The 16,056-nt window shown below is 41.6% G+C and overlaps 2 protein-coding genes across 4 annotated transcripts; one reads left to right on the forward strand and one right to left on the reverse strand.

Moving 5' to 3' along the window:
* Nucleotides 1–4,530: 4,530 nt before the first annotated feature.
* LOC136463885 (photosynthetic NDH subunit of lumenal location 3, chloroplastic-like) lies at nucleotides 4,531–6,214 on the forward strand. The gene is made up of 2 exons (XM_066462858.1): nucleotides 4,531–4,819; nucleotides 5,670–6,214. The coding sequence occupies exons 1-2, from the start codon at nucleotides 4,568–4,570 to the stop codon at nucleotides 5,781–5,783; spliced, it is 366 nt and encodes a 121-aa protein (XP_066318955.1). The 5' UTR covers nucleotides 4,531–4,567; the 3' UTR covers nucleotides 5,784–6,214.
* Nucleotides 6,215–6,610: 396 nt separating this feature from the next.
* Nucleotides 6,611–14,081, reverse strand: LOC136463886 (uncharacterized). 3 transcript variants are annotated; one of them, XM_066462860.1, is made up of 11 exons: nucleotides 13,762–14,081; nucleotides 13,529–13,691; nucleotides 12,255–12,341; nucleotides 11,733–12,158; nucleotides 10,881–10,983; nucleotides 9,554–9,622; nucleotides 9,078–9,189; nucleotides 8,575–8,663; nucleotides 8,170–8,231; nucleotides 7,965–8,061; nucleotides 6,611–7,138 (listed from the first exon to the last, which is right to left on the reverse strand). In XM_066462860.1, the coding sequence occupies exons 4-11, from the start codon at nucleotides 12,077–12,079 to the stop codon at nucleotides 7,088–7,090; spliced, it is 930 nt and encodes a 309-aa protein (XP_066318957.1). In that variant the 5' UTR covers nucleotides 12,080–12,158; nucleotides 12,255–12,341; nucleotides 13,529–13,691; nucleotides 13,762–14,081; the 3' UTR covers nucleotides 6,611–7,087. The 3 variants fall into 3 exon arrangements, with proteins under 3 accessions (XP_066318957.1, XP_066318959.1, XP_066318958.1); XM_066462862.1 differs by lacking the exon at nucleotides 12,255–12,341; XM_066462861.1 differs by having other exon boundaries at nucleotides 11,733–12,341.
* Nucleotides 14,082–16,056: the final 1,975 nt, after the last annotated feature.

The raw sequence follows: 16,056 nt of genomic DNA on the forward strand, positions 1-16,056 counted from the left end.
AGCTTATTATATACATTTGGAGTTTTATTTGTGTGATACACTATTACTTATGCATTCGTGTGTTTACTTTCATGCATACTATTATATATATGTGATAGTGCTATCTACGTGATTGTGATATTTGACATGTGTGATTTCTACTTTGCATTATCTATATGTCATATCACTTGTGTAATGCTCATTTGCTTTTTGCTTCCGCGTTTATACTTCGAAGCAAATGAGCTTTGTTATTTGTACTCATGCTTAATTCATATCCTTTGAGTACATTGTGTTGGCTTGGGTCATATAAGCTTGACTAACTCTTTTGTTCTTATTGACAAAAGCTTATATGAACCAAGCCCGTCAAAAACCTCACTCCACAACATACTCGAGGTAGTATTGTCATCAATCACCAAAAAGGGGGAGATTGAAAGCATCTAGGCCCCTAGTTGGATTTCGGTGATTAATGTCAATATAAGATTACTATGACTAACGTGTGTTTTGTAGAGGCAATTAAGTTAGGTCATGGTAATGGAGATCGATTAGGCAATCGAAGTTGTCATGCCCCTACGATGGAAATCGTTTCGGTTTTCAAAGGATGGATGACAAGATTAAGGATAACTAGTTCTAAGTGTCGATTGGAGTTGGAGAGACACTTAGAGTAGTTTAGGACTTTGTTTTTCCTTTGGCCGTACTATGAAGGGGGGTATGAACGGGTAGCTTGACCTAGTTGAGTCTAGTGAGTTAGGTGTGGTGCACACTTGTTTAAACTAGCTCTAGGTAGCTCCTATGAATGCCCAAGATCCTATGGAGCAAACTTCATTCACATATGTTTGAATGTTGGAAGTGAATGGAGGGTCAAACACTGACCGGACGCTGGCTCCGGTGCGACCGGACGCTGGCCGCAGGGTCCGGTCAGTTCATTTGACCGTAAAGAACAAGTCTGGAGTGACCGGATGCTGGAAGGTCATGTGACCGGACGCTGAGGGCTAGCGTCCGGTCGACTCCAGTAAGGGTCCAGACTTGGGAAAGAGTGACCGGACGCGTCCGGTCAGTGGTGACTGGACCCTGAGTATCTAGCGTCTGGTCGTTTACAGTAAGCATCCAAGAGCGACCGGACGCGTCCGGTCGGTACTGACCGGACCCTGACAGCGTCCGGTCATCATTTGAAAACTGTTCACGGGTTGAACTGACCGGAGCGTCCGGTCAAAATGATCGGAGCGTCCGGTCATCCCGCAGAAGCTCATAACGGTTCGTTTTTCAGGCTGCCTTATAAATAGAGGCTCCACTCGTGAGTGGAGCAACTTTTGCTCATTCCAACAGCTGAGAAACACGTTTGTGAGTGCCAAGAAGAGCAAGGTCCTAGTGAGGTGTTTGTGATTTGAGAATCCAAGAGAGTAGCCTCACTAGCAAATCAAGAGTAGCAAAGTGTGCATCCATCTTCTCATTAGGCTTCGCGTGGTCAAGTGAGAGTTCGTGCTTGTTACTCTTGGTGATCGCCATCACCTAGACGGCTTAGTGGTGATCGGGAGTTTAGTGTTCACCCGGCGGAGCTTGTGGGTGACCCAACTCAAGTTGTGAGCGGATTTGGGTGATTCGCCACGACGGAGTGTCAAAGAATGAACCCGTAGAGAGCACTTGATCCTTGCGCGGATCAAGGGGGAGCTACACCCTTGCGCGGGTGCTCCAACGAGGACTAGTGGGGAGTGGCGACTCTCCGATACCTCGGCAAAACAGCGCCGCGTTCCTTTCTCTCTCTATTTACTTTGAGCACTTACTTTGAGTATTTAATTTGAGCAATTCAATACTTGTTTTACATCCATAGAATTGCTTGCTAGAGTAAGTTTGGAACATAGGTTGCGAGGTTGCTGTGCATTAGTTTGATATAAACATTTTTCTAGGCACAAGGGGTTAATTGGGCTATCCGTAGGATTTGATTAGTGCAAGAGAATTTAGAATTAGCCCAATTCACCCCCCCTCTTGGGCATCTTGATCCTTTCACATCTCAACCACTTGTGTATTTACATTCATAGTGTAGCTAAGCTCTTTAGTATAATTATTTTTGAGAGCTAGCTTGTGTCGTATCTAGTGGTTAGTGAGTCTTTTTAGTTAGTCATTGAGAGTTCACTAACTTAGTGTAGTGACATAGGCTTTGTGTGCCTAGACATCATAGAGACTAGAATTATGGTAGGTGGCTTGCATTTTAGTAGGCTAGCGCAATATTTGCTTTGCCTTATAATTGTCTAACCATTTTATTTAGTGTTGTAGAAATTTTTATAGGCTATTCAACCCCCTCTAACCATTAGGACCTTTCAGCCGTGATTTACCCTTTCGCCCGAGGTAGCTAACCTCTTGACCCACTTCCAAGGAAGGTCATCGGGTTCACTATAAAAGGTTTATAAAACGAATATACGTCTCGCTAAGAACACACAGAAGCGAAGATCACGAAAATCAGAGCTAAAACATGAAAGTTATGAGTTAAACAAGATTTTCTATAGTAGTTTAATAGATTAAATCTAAACATGAATTTAAAAAATGGAAAACATGATTAACAGTACCATAAACATGTAGATTTATGTAACTACGAGCCTAACGCAACTTGAACGGATCAAATCGGATCTAAAATGAATAAGTTATGATGAAAATATGAACTGGGTGGCAATTCTGTAAATAACGTGAACTTAAATGAATTAAAATAAATTAAAATTTGGGTTTTTGAATCAGACCGAGGACTATGCGTACAAATAATAAGAACCTAAGGGGCTCTTTAAGAAAAATGTCAGCTAAGGGGTATGGCACGATCTAGACCGTTCGATCGAGATCACACGGCTTAGATTAGAACGAGGGAGGGAGAGAGAGAGAGCTGCCGGGGAAGATGACGGGCGTGGCCATGGCCGGCGGCGAGAAGGTCGCCGGTGAGAACGAATAGGGCCCTATGGCCCACGGTTTGACGAACCGAAGGAATCAGGAGAGAGCGGGGGTGAAGGCGAGTCCACCCCGGGCTTAACGCGGCCGGAGAATGGCCCGCGCAGTGACCGACATGGCCGGCACCGAGAAGAGCTCGTCGGCGCACGCGGAAACGGCCCTAGAGGCCACGACTCGAGACGGGAAAGACACGAAACGAAAAAGGAGGAAGCGGGGATTCTCACCGCGGATGAAACGAAGACAGAGATGGATCGGAGATGGCTCGCGGCTAGGAATGGCGGATGGCGAAGCCCCTGCACGTCGGCGACACGATAGGATCAAACAAGGGCGAAAAGAAAGGAAAAACCCACGCAGGGAGAATCATTACTCGACAGCTGATCCAAAACGACGTTGAGGCGACTGAACGGTGGCTCGAGCTCGACGGCGCGAGCTAGGGTTGTGGTGGCATTGCGTGCTCGATAGGGGCGACAGTTGTGCGTAGATGGGAAAAGAGTGCGATGGGAATCGCGCCGAACCCCAGAGAAAACGGGAGCAGGGCTGCGGGATGAGGCGCTCGGCGGCGGGATAAGGGAGAAATCCTCCTATTTTCGGCGGGAGGTTGGGGACGACATTGTAGTGGCGGCGCTGGCAGGTGGGGCCCAGCGGTCAGAGAGCTGAGCAAGGGAGAGTGGAGGCGGGGCGCGCCTACGCGGCCTGGGTGCGGTTGGGCCGGCCGGGCCTGCGCGAGAGAGGAGGGAAGGGGTGGAGGCAGGCCGGCTGGGCCAAAAGGCCGAAAGCCGATAGAGGGAGAAAGGAAGGAGATTTCTTTTTTCTTCTTTTTTTTCCAGAGTTTTCAAATCCAATTTTCAAAAGGTTTTGAATATCACACGATACAAAAGAAACGATGCTCCACCATGTATGCAACATGTATTTAACCTTATATTTGATTTTAACTTCATAAAAATTATTATTTCTCTATGTTAAATGCACACATAATAGCATAAATAAATCAATTTCGCCTATTTTGAAATGATGTAAATTTTAGGGTGTTACAGTACTATAATACTCCCTCCGTCTCAAAAAAGTGACGTTCTGTTCTTTAAAATTTATCCCAGAGCATCACTTTTTTTGACGGAGGGAGTATCATATTTGCTTTTTGTTAACTTTCTTCCCTGAATAAAGCATTGCATTTCTTTATTTTTATGTTCTAATTTGGGTACCAATCCAGACCTCTGTTCGAAAGTTTCTATACTACTCCTATGGCTGCAACGGTGTTTGGTTATAAACATTTCATCAATTTCCTTGTGAGCAACTCTTGATACTTTCTTCTGCTGCCTACCTTGCTGGATGTCCAAGGAGAGGAAAGGTGGCAAAATTTAGCTTCCCTTTTCCTCCTATTTCCTCTTTTTCAGTTAAAGAAAGTCCAACAACATTCAGAAAGGTCTCATCTCTCATGCATAACTAATCTTGTAATCTTCTGCACTGACCACTTTGCCCCTTGCCGCACTACACGGGGGGCTTCCTCTGATGCACATGCTGACATCTGTTTGCTTCTAGACATCCTCAAAGAATCAGTTTCTCTTTTCGCGTTTCCATAAATACGTCCACATCATTGGCTCTGGTCCTTTGTCATCTGCAACTGCAAGATAAAGCAGAGCTGCAGAGGGCACTGCCAGGAGCACCAATGGATCAGGGGATGGAGCTGAGGGGATGCGTTTGTCGGATCAAGAGCTCGGCACTTGAGCTTCTGTCCATGGAGGAGGATCTGACGACTGATCTGGATGATGACCTGTGGGATTTGGTCAGGAGGGATCTCCAGCTGAAGGCCACCTTCCTGTACATTGACCTGAACCGTGTGATTGCCTGCAACGAGTGCGAGGAGCGCAGGGAGGAGATCACCCTTCTCGCCAACGATTTCTTCTACTTCATGGATGAGGTTATGAGATCGGTGCCTTCTTTTCCCATCTTTAGTAGGAGTTGCTTTTATTAGAAGCATTCTATTTTTTTCAGTCAGCATGATAAATTGACCAGGTAGTACAAACAGCGTACATGGGGAAAAAATCTTTTTTTTAATATATATATTTAACAATTAACATTTATCCCATAGCCCATTTACCGGTCAATTTCAGGAAAAGAAGGGTATGGTAGATTTTATTTTACACATAGCAGTACTCGATCAACAATTTGTACCAGAAGGGAACAATACTATTTAGAGTTGAGAACCTTCTCACCTTACTCTGTATCATAATCAGGTCAACAAAAGACAGTCAGATCATCCAGATATAAACGAATTAAGCAAGTTCTTGTTATTGACTTTTGACTAGTATTTGCCAATAGACTGAAGTTGCAGCGTAATTTAGAGTGTAGGGAGTAGAATTAATGCACCTCTGCCTTACTGCGTAATTAGTCATGGTCAAACTTGGAAAGCTCAAAGGGCCCTTGTGTAGACAAAGACAACACAATAAGGCCCCGTTTAGTTCCGAAAATTCTTGGTTTTTGACTACCGTAGCACTTTCGTTTTTATTTGGCAAAAATTGTCCAATTATGGACTATTTAGGCTTAAAAGATTCGTCTCACGATTTCTCGGCTAACTGTGTAATTAGTTTTTTTTTCGTCTACATTTAGTACTCCATGCATGTGCCGCAAGATTCGATGTGACGGGTACTGCGCAAAAATTTTTGGTTTTTGGATGGAACTAAACGGGGCCTAAACTAGTTGAGTTTGTGGGTGCGTTTGATGAGTTGATTTGACGCTGAAACTGCTCTTGGATAAATGCGTGCATGCAGCTGGGTGATGCTGTGGCGAACCGGAGCGTCTCCGTCGTGAAGCTGTGCTACGGCGACGCGGCTCAGGCGCTCCGTGAAGTGGTCGCCGCCGTTGCGCCGCCGGCAGCAGCCTGATGCCCTCACAACATCCCATCGCCTGTCGTCAGTGCTTCTTCTGGTAAGAATCACTAAAAGGAGGGAGAAGCGTGCCTGAAGAAACTGTTGTAGAAACGAGGATGACATGTCCAACACCGTGTAAGAAATGTGGGGACTACCTAGCTACATCACCTGTGCACATACATGGGGAGAGAGCTGGATGAAGCAAAGCTTGAAAAACATCAGCTGCCAAGTGGTTTTATCCCCGTTATATTGCTCCTGGTCTGCGTCGTTGTACAGCGTTGCGCAGATTGATGAATTTAGCTGAGTTCGATTGATGGTAAACGTTGCGCAGATTGCCAAAAGCTACGGAGTTTCACTCCAAACATTAGGCAAGAACATCCAAAGGATGCTTACAGCGTTGCCTCTATATACCACATGTTAGTATGTTACATGTAACACCCTTGGCCTCCGATGAGTTCAGTTCGGATTTTAGAGACGCGAGCAATCACAGACAATAATCGAGGGTGATGGGAATTGATCTCAGTAGCGACGATGAAGGTTTCCTTTCCCTTAGTTCTACGTATTTCAAAATATTTTGCGTGATGTCTCAATGTTACATGGGCAGCTATAAGCTCTCATCCTCACGACATCTGACAATAAGGTCCCACAAATCAGTGTCATACAAACTGAAAATGAAAACGTACTGTGACTTCCTGCTACTACTACTCTCCCTCGATCCCCATCTTGATACTCTGCTGTGGAGTATGTGTTACAGCACTTTAACTGGAATGCTGCTAAATTCTTGCAATTTCAATTTTCAAAGAGACACGCAGCACATACAGAAGGAGATTGCAATTTAGAGAACCAGGCTTGCAAATGCATTATTATAAATTTATAACTAGAACTAGAATACTAGATACACATAAAAGGTTGGTTACCTTTGTAGTAACTGACAAAAAGGCTAAGCTTTTCCCGCTAATTAACCATATCAAGTTTAGTTTCTATGCTACACTTCTGTTAACATCGATCACCAGGACAAAACCCGAAAAAGAATCGATATGTGCAAGCAAGGTGAGGAAAACTGCAGATTACGGAAAATTCTACCTATCTCAAATTCATAATCACTAATACAGAGCATCCTGAGAAGGCAAGCTGGACAGCGTTTTTTAAGGCCATGCGGTGAAGTGGATCATGTTGCTTCTATAGCTTTCAGACATCAGAAAAGCCAGATCGTTCTTTCACCTACGCTTCTCCATGCAGATTCCCAAGCACATAGCTCTTCAGATATTTTTGATCAAACTATTGCTGAAAATTGAGCTGCTGCCCTGTCTAGCAGTGGCCTACCATACTCTTGGTTCTTCTTTCAAATGACTGCTGCCAAGAACTTGTGCCTTCAAATGAAAGCAGTGACATATCAAGAGTGAGTGTTTCAGTAGAACCCGGTGATAAGAGAACAACAATATATATGTCAAAAGAAAATGCATATTGCTAATTGAGACTGATGACAGTGATTACACTATTACAGAAATTACTAATGAATGTACGTTTTATATACTCCTTGAGTATTTGGCTAACAAATAAGCAATTTAAGTATCACCAACTAGTCAGTAAGTATTATTTAGTGTTGGAATATAAGTGAATTGTCCACTCTGCCCCTTTATTTCCACGTTTGCGCCTCTCTGGCTGCGCGCCTCTCTCGGGCTGCACGTGAGTGGGGGTGTTGAAGTGTGTATAAGTGCATTGTCCACCTCTTCCTGATAGCTTAAGCTTTTGGGTTGAACTAGTTGGTGCATACAACTTAATATGGTATCAGAGCCAGAAGTCTCGAGTCCGAATCCTGGTTTAGCGCAATTAAATAAAATAATTGTTGCTCGCTCCTATTCCACGTCTGAGGCTTGAGGGAGCCTCCACGTGATGGGGAGTGTTGGAATATAAGTGAATTGTCCACCTCTCACCCATCAGCTTAAGCTTTTGGGTTGAATCGGTCGGTGCGTGCAACTTTACATTTAGTAATGGCAGGACGAAACAGAATATCAAGCCAACGATAAAAGTGACTTTGGAGTAACTGGTTAGTGGTGACATATTATATGCACCTGAATATTGGTCAAGCCCAAACTGCATTTTTTATTCTGTATCTTCATATCAGTAGCTAAGATACTGATCAACAACCAACAAGGTACCAGATTGCAGATCATAGGCAAAGCAGAAGATATTTACCATAGGAGCACGAGGGAGTATGTAGCTAGCTAGCCTTTCATCCACCGAAACAGGCAATGGGGGCATCTTGCTCATTATTCCGGGAATTTGGCTCATGCTGTTCATTAAGGAGAGCGCCACATTAGAGAAAGCATCCATATTCACGTGTTTCACACACTTTACTATTTTGAGCCAATTTTTGTGTATAAAATGAGGTAAACTCTACCTTTGTAGAAGACCATTGATGTTCCTTCTTGCGTGATGGAAAAGATCCATGTTGTTATAAGCCTGAAAAGTATTATCAGAGGAATTGAAAATTACTCCTGCACAGCTAAATCTTCCTGCTGCTCATGAAAATTTCTCACAAAAATATGCCCCAAACAGATGCTGGAATGTTTTTTTTTCTCTCTCCAATGAGAAGTTGTTATGAGCACTGGGTCCGGATGGCATCAACTATTAACCTTTATTGTGTTTCTATAGTTTTGTTGCAAACTAAATAAAGAGTTGATCTGAACGAAGACACATTTAAAATATAACTAATGCCTTAAACTGAATTGGCTAAATTATAAGAAGCATCATACAAGAAAGAAACAAAAGGTTCGAGAAAAAAAGAAAGAAACAAAATACCAACCTGTGATGTTAAAATATTTACTTCTATTTGATTGAGTAGTCGAGCATTTTCTTCCAATATATTTAGCATTCCACGGTCAATTTGAGAGTCTGCATAAAAGAAACAGAAACATGTCAAACCTTGTAAAGAACTTAATGATCTGAAGTAATCAGGGCAATGTTTGTTTCAACATTTTGGCAGATAAAGAAACTTCATATGCTTATAGTGCAAACTAAGAGGACGCTCTAACATTTACAATATAAAGATCCTCAAATATGCTGAAAAGTGTGGTGATGTTTTATCGAATTAAGTGCCCCAAGGATAACTTCAGAGCAGAACCACCATCAAATATCAATAATGCTATATGTTTAAATGCATTAATACGGTTTTGACTTTTGTGGAATAGCATTTGAGCATTCCTCGGAACGCAAAATTGGTTCAAATATTTCATGGTTGCCAAAAGCAATGGTGAACGGTACGTTACACAGTCATTCACTCGATCACTCTTTAAGTGACCTACCAACCTCCAGAGATAAATCCATTGTTTTTGGCGTTCTGAGGAATAAATGAGGAAGATCTCATCTCAGTCTGAACAGGAGGATTGGTACCCCATGATGACGGCTCAGCCATTTTATCCTGAGAAACAACCTTAATCAGATCCATTTAAAAATGAACTCATAGATACTACTTGTATAAGGTTGCATCATGTACATTTCTCATCCCAACTGCATTTTAACAGTATCAGATTATAATTCATCTTCCTATGTCGAGAAGATGCCACTGGAGTGTTAAATGTTAAGTTCATTTCATCATTTCCACAAAACCAAAACATGTGTAGATGCATGGAGCCATGGACTGGTGTGTTTCAAAATATATTTGTTAGAACAAAGAAGTCCAAATTTAATGTTTATCAGTAGTCAGAACAGTAATTTCTTCAAGTAGAGTATGCTGGTGCTAACAACAGACAACAATGTTATAAAAAAAATGAAAGGATGAGTACCTTCCTATCTTTTGTCTTTTTTCCAGGATAGTGTTCTTCAGGTTTCCGTTGTCTTGTAGTTTCTTTTCTCTATAAGAAAATCTATATCATCACCAATGAAATTGAAAAGGAAAGCGACATATGATGAACAAACTCCCTCAGAAAATATAACTAATCATTATTAACAACAAGAATGAAAAATAAAACACTACTTGATTATTACGCATCCCAGTGGAAAGCATCAAGTAGGATACAACTAATTATTACTCAAGGTAAAATGGTGGATCAACAGACCAATGTTTCGTTTGCCATCTACAACAAACTAAAAATATTTCCTACTTTCTTGACACTAAAAAAGAGAGACATGGAATTATTCTTATTTGTTACATTGACAGTGTCAGCTTTATATAGTTGAATGCTGTTCACTGATCAATCGGATCAAATATGCCATCTCTGTTGTACTAACTGAAAAATGTAAATAAAATAATCGCAACCTTTCCAAGCGCTATACTCCCTCTGTCCCTAAATATATGTCGTTTTCGCTTCCCGAGAAACAACTTTGACTAAATATATATTAAAAATATTAATATTTATGGTACATAATTAGTATCATTGGAAAGATCTTTGAATCTAGTTTTTTAATAAATTTATTTGGAGATAAAAATGTTGCACGCATTTTCTATAAATCGAGTTAAACTTACGGGACATACACCAACGACGACAGTTATTTAGGGACGGAGGGAGTACATGCTATGAACTCTCGACATGAAACAGGAGCAGGCCAACTTTAGTCTGCAAACCTTATTATTAGTAAATAGTAATGTCAAAAGCAGAGACTTTTTTTCTCGAACACAGAAGAAAAGCAGACACTTGTCAGCCTTCCTTATATTATTCTAGTAAACACTAGACAAATACAAAGGTAATTCTATGAGGCAACAGCTCAAAAGGATACTTAGGAGGACCAGCTCAGATCACACTAACTTTAATGTTCATAATCGACCAATATAGTATTTTTATAGATGTGGACAATAAGTGTATCTTCAGCATGATCTACTTTCACATACGCGGCACTGGTTTAGTGGAATTATGGTGACATCATCTTGACAAGTCACACAAGTATAAACTACTGTTAGTCTCCATCCATAAGCTGATTTGGGACCACATATTCCTTTCAAATGAATAATCTAGACTGGATAAACATATTGCATGGCTTTAGTATCTATCAGAGTTCAGGTTTATGAAATGTTAACTACCTCTGAAGTTTTGGGTTGAAATGTAGATTGAATATAACAGATGAGGAAATGACATTCAGACGCTGCGTAATAAATCAGAGAAATCAAGGACTAACCGCTGCCATCCATTGGCATCTCATGGCAACATCTCTTACTGTCTTGTCTGGTAACATGGCTGCTATCTTTATGTACTTCATGATTCCTGGTTCATTTGCATACCTGAAAATTTCATTAGCCAATGAACCAAAAGGATAAACTATTAGGAACGAACTGATAGGTAAAAGCTTCATAAGATAAACAAAAACATCATCCCTCTTTTTATTGGACTAAGTATATAAGTAAAAGGCATGAATGTGAAATAACATCTATAGTAAGAGTGCATTAAAAAAACATCTATAGTAAGAGAACAGGGATCTAATATTTCCAACAAATTGCTCATGTAACAATTCCTTATAGAAATAAAGAGTGCTCCTTTCATCAGAGTATAAAAAAAACAGACAACAGAGGTGTATTTCTGACTAGAATCAACCACAAACATCACAAAACTCAGTTTATGAAACCATAATACTCCATCCGTCCTGGAATATAATGGATTTTCAGTTGTCTTAAGACAAACCATCCTAAGTTTGACCAAATCTGTAGAAAAGAACAATGGTGTTTGCAATATGTAATGAACTTTATTAGATACATTATGAAATATATTTTCATAAATTTGCTTCTTTGATGGCTCAGCTCAAACTTAGGATGGTTTGACTTAGGACAACTAAATATATATTCTAAGACCGAGGGACACACAAAATCTTGGCAGTTTGGCCTCAACTTCGAGGCATGGTCATGATTAAATTGTTTAAAATTGAATAGTAAATATAGGATAAAATGTCTCATTATTAAGGTGAGATGGAAATAGCTACTTAATTCAGATTTTTTTAACATATATTTAATTCAGATTATATGGATGTATATCTTACTTGCTGAGGCCATCATTCAACATTTGCAGCTCCAGATAGGACCACTGCACAGCCAACGGTGCACTATACTTGAGGTTCTGGCAAGAAGAATCAGAAATCATGTTTGGTGAACCAGTGGATACAATTGTTGAAGATGTAGTGTTCAACATCGCCATATTGCCATTCGTTCCACTGGAAGTGTCTAGACAAACTGGTATGGCTCCTGATCCACTGGTAATTGAACTCGTCTGAAACGAAACCACATGTTGGTTGCAGAATGAATGTGGAAATACCCCATAGTTGTTAGGATCTGTTGACGTCTGCATAACAGAAGAAATTTCGCTCTCCCACTCCTCCCTCACGAACATGTCATCAAGCTTCACAGGAACACTTGTAAGTTGTCAACCCTTCTTGAAACTTTCTTCCAAGATGAGCAATAAAGTTTTGCTGCAAATATTACAGTTCCATTGTCAGAGAACCCAGATGAGCTCGGCAACCAGGGCTCCATAAACTCGTCAAAGTAACCATGAATGTCATCCAAACCTATGATGATAATTTGCAAAGCTTGACTGAACAAATCTTTCTTCTAACAAAAGTACGCAGTACTGAGAGATTTCCACATTAGACTTCCTACAGAAGGCATGAAAGAAGGAACATTGGTGAATCTGGTCCTCGGGAACAATAATAAAAACTAAAGGATCTTTTTTTATCGAACACACAGGATAGGAGAGCTACGTATCATTATATTAAGAACTAGAGATTTGACAGCTCACAAAGTAGCACAATAATCACTTAATCTAATCCAATTCAAAATAAACTTTCAGCTGGTGAGCGAGAACCAACTTTTCAAAGAGAAGAACCAGTGATCACATCACAAAAAGAAGAAAAGAGTCTGAAGAGATACCATCCAATGCACAGTCAGTTTGTTTTTTATTATAGTCAAATGTCCTGAATAACTAGTTACTCACATGCATGGGTCTTACAAGAAGTGGTTAACCAAAGTTGGCACAACTAGATGGACTATCATTAGCACTTACATACGAAAAAGCATGATTGCGCCATGTGGAAATAATTCAGCCATGTCAGCAGCAGGCAGTATAGTACACAGAGCAAGAGTCTTACATTCAGTTCAAGTTAATTATATCAAAACCATATCATAGATGATAGATGAATTGACAAATACGAGTGCATGTTTCTCTTTGTAAAGATAGAACAAACATCATGGTAGGAACGGGTAGGGACATCTCAGGGGAATTGCACATCAGATTTTCACCGCAAGAAAGCACCAAAACTGAAACGAACTATCAAAAGTTGAGGACACAAGTTTTGAATCATGTTTTCAGTCGGACAAATCAAAGAAGCGATTAGCAAAAGAACCTCAAAGACTTGCCTTCTGTAGGGACTCTACAATACCAACAGAAGCTTAAGAAGGCAGAGAAGCCAAACACCCAAACCCTCCAAGCACGGTGGATAACCTCAAGATGGAACCCGAACTGCCCGTACACTAGAGAAGCAGCACGGAAAGACTTCAACGAAAAGGAAGAAACCAAATCAAGCAACGATGATTGCACGAAAGACGGCGGCCCCCAGGCGCGGCGCAGCACACTATCCCAGAGGAGATCGCTTTCCACATCGAACTCCACGCCGGCCCGAGCGACCGCCAAGCTCCCTTGTTTCCACTAGGTCACGCAACCGAACGAACGAAGAAAACACTAACGCACGAGCACAACCCTGGCGGCCGCCGGCCATATAAATCCTGCCAAATCAGGATCTTTCCCGATCACGCTACCGAATTCCAATAAAATCAAGAAACGCACCTGCGCCGGAGCCCGGAGCCGCAGAGCAGCAGAAGAAGAGGAGGCAAGCGTACGTGCAGCAGCTATAGCGCGCGGCGCGATCGATCGATCCTGGCGTGAATGGAGTGTGAGGTGGTGGTCTCCTCTCCTCCGCCGTGCGCTTGGCCTTCTTTAAACACAAATGCTATACAACACGTGCGTTTTAGTGAAAAAAATACATTGATTTTTTCTCTCTCCCTCTCTTTCTTTCTCACCTGTGACCACCGGCACCGGCGCCGGCGCCGGCGCCGGCGACCGGCGAGCTCGCCCCGACGCGCCTCGGCGGCGGTGACGACGGTGGATCTATGATTTGTTCTTTCGTAGAAAAAAAATTATAATATGTAATCTGTGGAGGTCGGAGGCTAAAAGTAGATGAAAAGTGAAGACTATTAGATCTTAATTCTATGGTGTAAAAAAAATTATATGTTGAAACCGTATAAAATACGTGGTTGTGTCGAAGAGACAGACTTTATTTAAATGGTGGTGCCGTCCGGCTTTGTGCGCTCCAATGCAAAGGCAGGGTAGGGCGGAGAGGAGGGGAGAGCGCAACCAAAAAGCGGCGGCCCCGTCGTCCAATCCAAGTGTTTGTTGCGCAGAGATATATATCTGCATCTGCTGCTACTTGCCTAGAGTACTTGTGAACTGGGAAGGAAGGTGCGGATTTGCTTGGTCCTCTACTCCTACCCCAAGATGTGGACCGGAGATTCCAGGTGTCAGTATTCTGAACTGGTAATGAAACCTCAAGGGCTTCCTTTTTTTCCATTACGAAGTTGTTGCTCATGGTTGCATGCAAACATCTGACTGGATAAGTTTACAGAAAACAAAAGGATAAACAAACACGGCCGGTAAAATATATCTCAACTAAAAAATCTGACCAAGTCATATGGTAGTAACAGGAGCATATATATTGGAATTCAAGAACATCAACGGATACCACACAGTTTCTCATCTCTGTACTGTACGGCTCCAAGTAAACTGCGCAGTTAAATACCTAGGATTGGAACTGAAGTGGCGTATTCTTGCTGAGCAAATCGCAAGTACATTTACTAAGATTTCGCGCTGACGGACATTCTTGGACAAGCTAAGCTAGCTACGCGGAAAAGGCTTCAGATTTCAGCCTTCAGATGTTTTTTTTTACGTCAAGACTACTTCCATGTAAACGGCGGCGGCACTAGTTTATGTGAAATTTCTGGATCTGTTGACCATGCCTGCTTACATTTCGCAGTGCGCGGGATATCGAAGCGTGCTCCCTCTGACGCATGGAGATTTGCTCAGCTGCTGGTATAAACAAATTTATATGATGCCAAGCTCGTGAACCGCAAGGCCTGGTTATATAATTCAGGAGAAACGTGCAAGTACTTCCATTGGTTCTCTTAATTTGTTAAACTTGATCAAAATGATTTATGCTAAATCCTGGCCATCACTTTAATTTTACACTGTAATCGATTCACAAGCATCTTAATGTGGCTGGAATTATAGTTTCATTTTGAGCCAACAATAAAAAAGTCAAACATGCAGACTCTGAGCCAAAAAGGAAATTAAAAAGGCATAGTCCCTGGAAAATACTCTTTTTTTGTGTGTGTGCAAAGAACGAAGCATCATATCTCTTTCCGCCAGCTATCCAACCGTTGCTATGTATACTAATTTTAACAAAAGTCCTCATTCAAAATATAAACACATAAATGTTGCAAGATATGGAACCTTTACAAAAATCCCTAGCAGCATTAAAATTTTCTGTAAATCACTTGACTCGCACTCACAGGAGATGAGCCCCTGTACCTGCAGAATTTGAGGACAGTGACCACCGAGCTGAATGGATGACTCATGACCGCGTTAACGTTTTCTTTTCTCTGCAGAACTGGCGTTGGAGTACTGGATTGGATCACAGTGACAGTCCTGCCTGCTGACCCGCGCACCGAGCCACGCGTCGGCCATGCAAGGTGTCAGGAACTCAGGCAGGCAGACACGTACGGCGAGATTAGGCCTGGTTTAGTTAAAAAAAATTTCACCTCAAACTATCACATCGAATCTTGCGGCACATGTATAGAGTATTAAATATAAATAAAAAAACTAATTGCACAGTTTGGTTGAAAATCGCGAGACGAATGTTTTAAGACTAATTAGTTTATGATTAGCCATAAGTGCTACAGTAATTAACATGTGCTAATGATGGATTAGTTATGCTTAATGAATTCGTCTCGCAGTTTCCAGGCGAGCTATGTAATTAGTTTTTTTTATTAGTATCCGAAAATCTCTTCCGACATCCCCGAAACATCCAATGTGACATCTAAAAATTTTCATTTCGCGAACTAAACGCAGCCTTTCTTTGAAGCTACCAAAGAATTGGTTACCGGCCTGACTACTGCTCTGGATATTTTGTATGGACGAATTCACGGATGGTCGTCACGTCAAAATAACTACTGGATTACTAGTACTAATTAAGACAGCATGGTTTAAGGAAAACAAAAGGCTGATAAAAATAAATATGTGATGAAGAATTGACCGGCCAA

This window comes from Miscanthus floridulus, chromosome 7, assembly GCF_019320115.1.
Source record: "Miscanthus floridulus cultivar M001 chromosome 7, ASM1932011v1, whole genome shotgun sequence".
NCBI lineage: Eukaryota > Viridiplantae > Streptophyta > Magnoliopsida > Poales > Poaceae > Miscanthus > Miscanthus floridulus.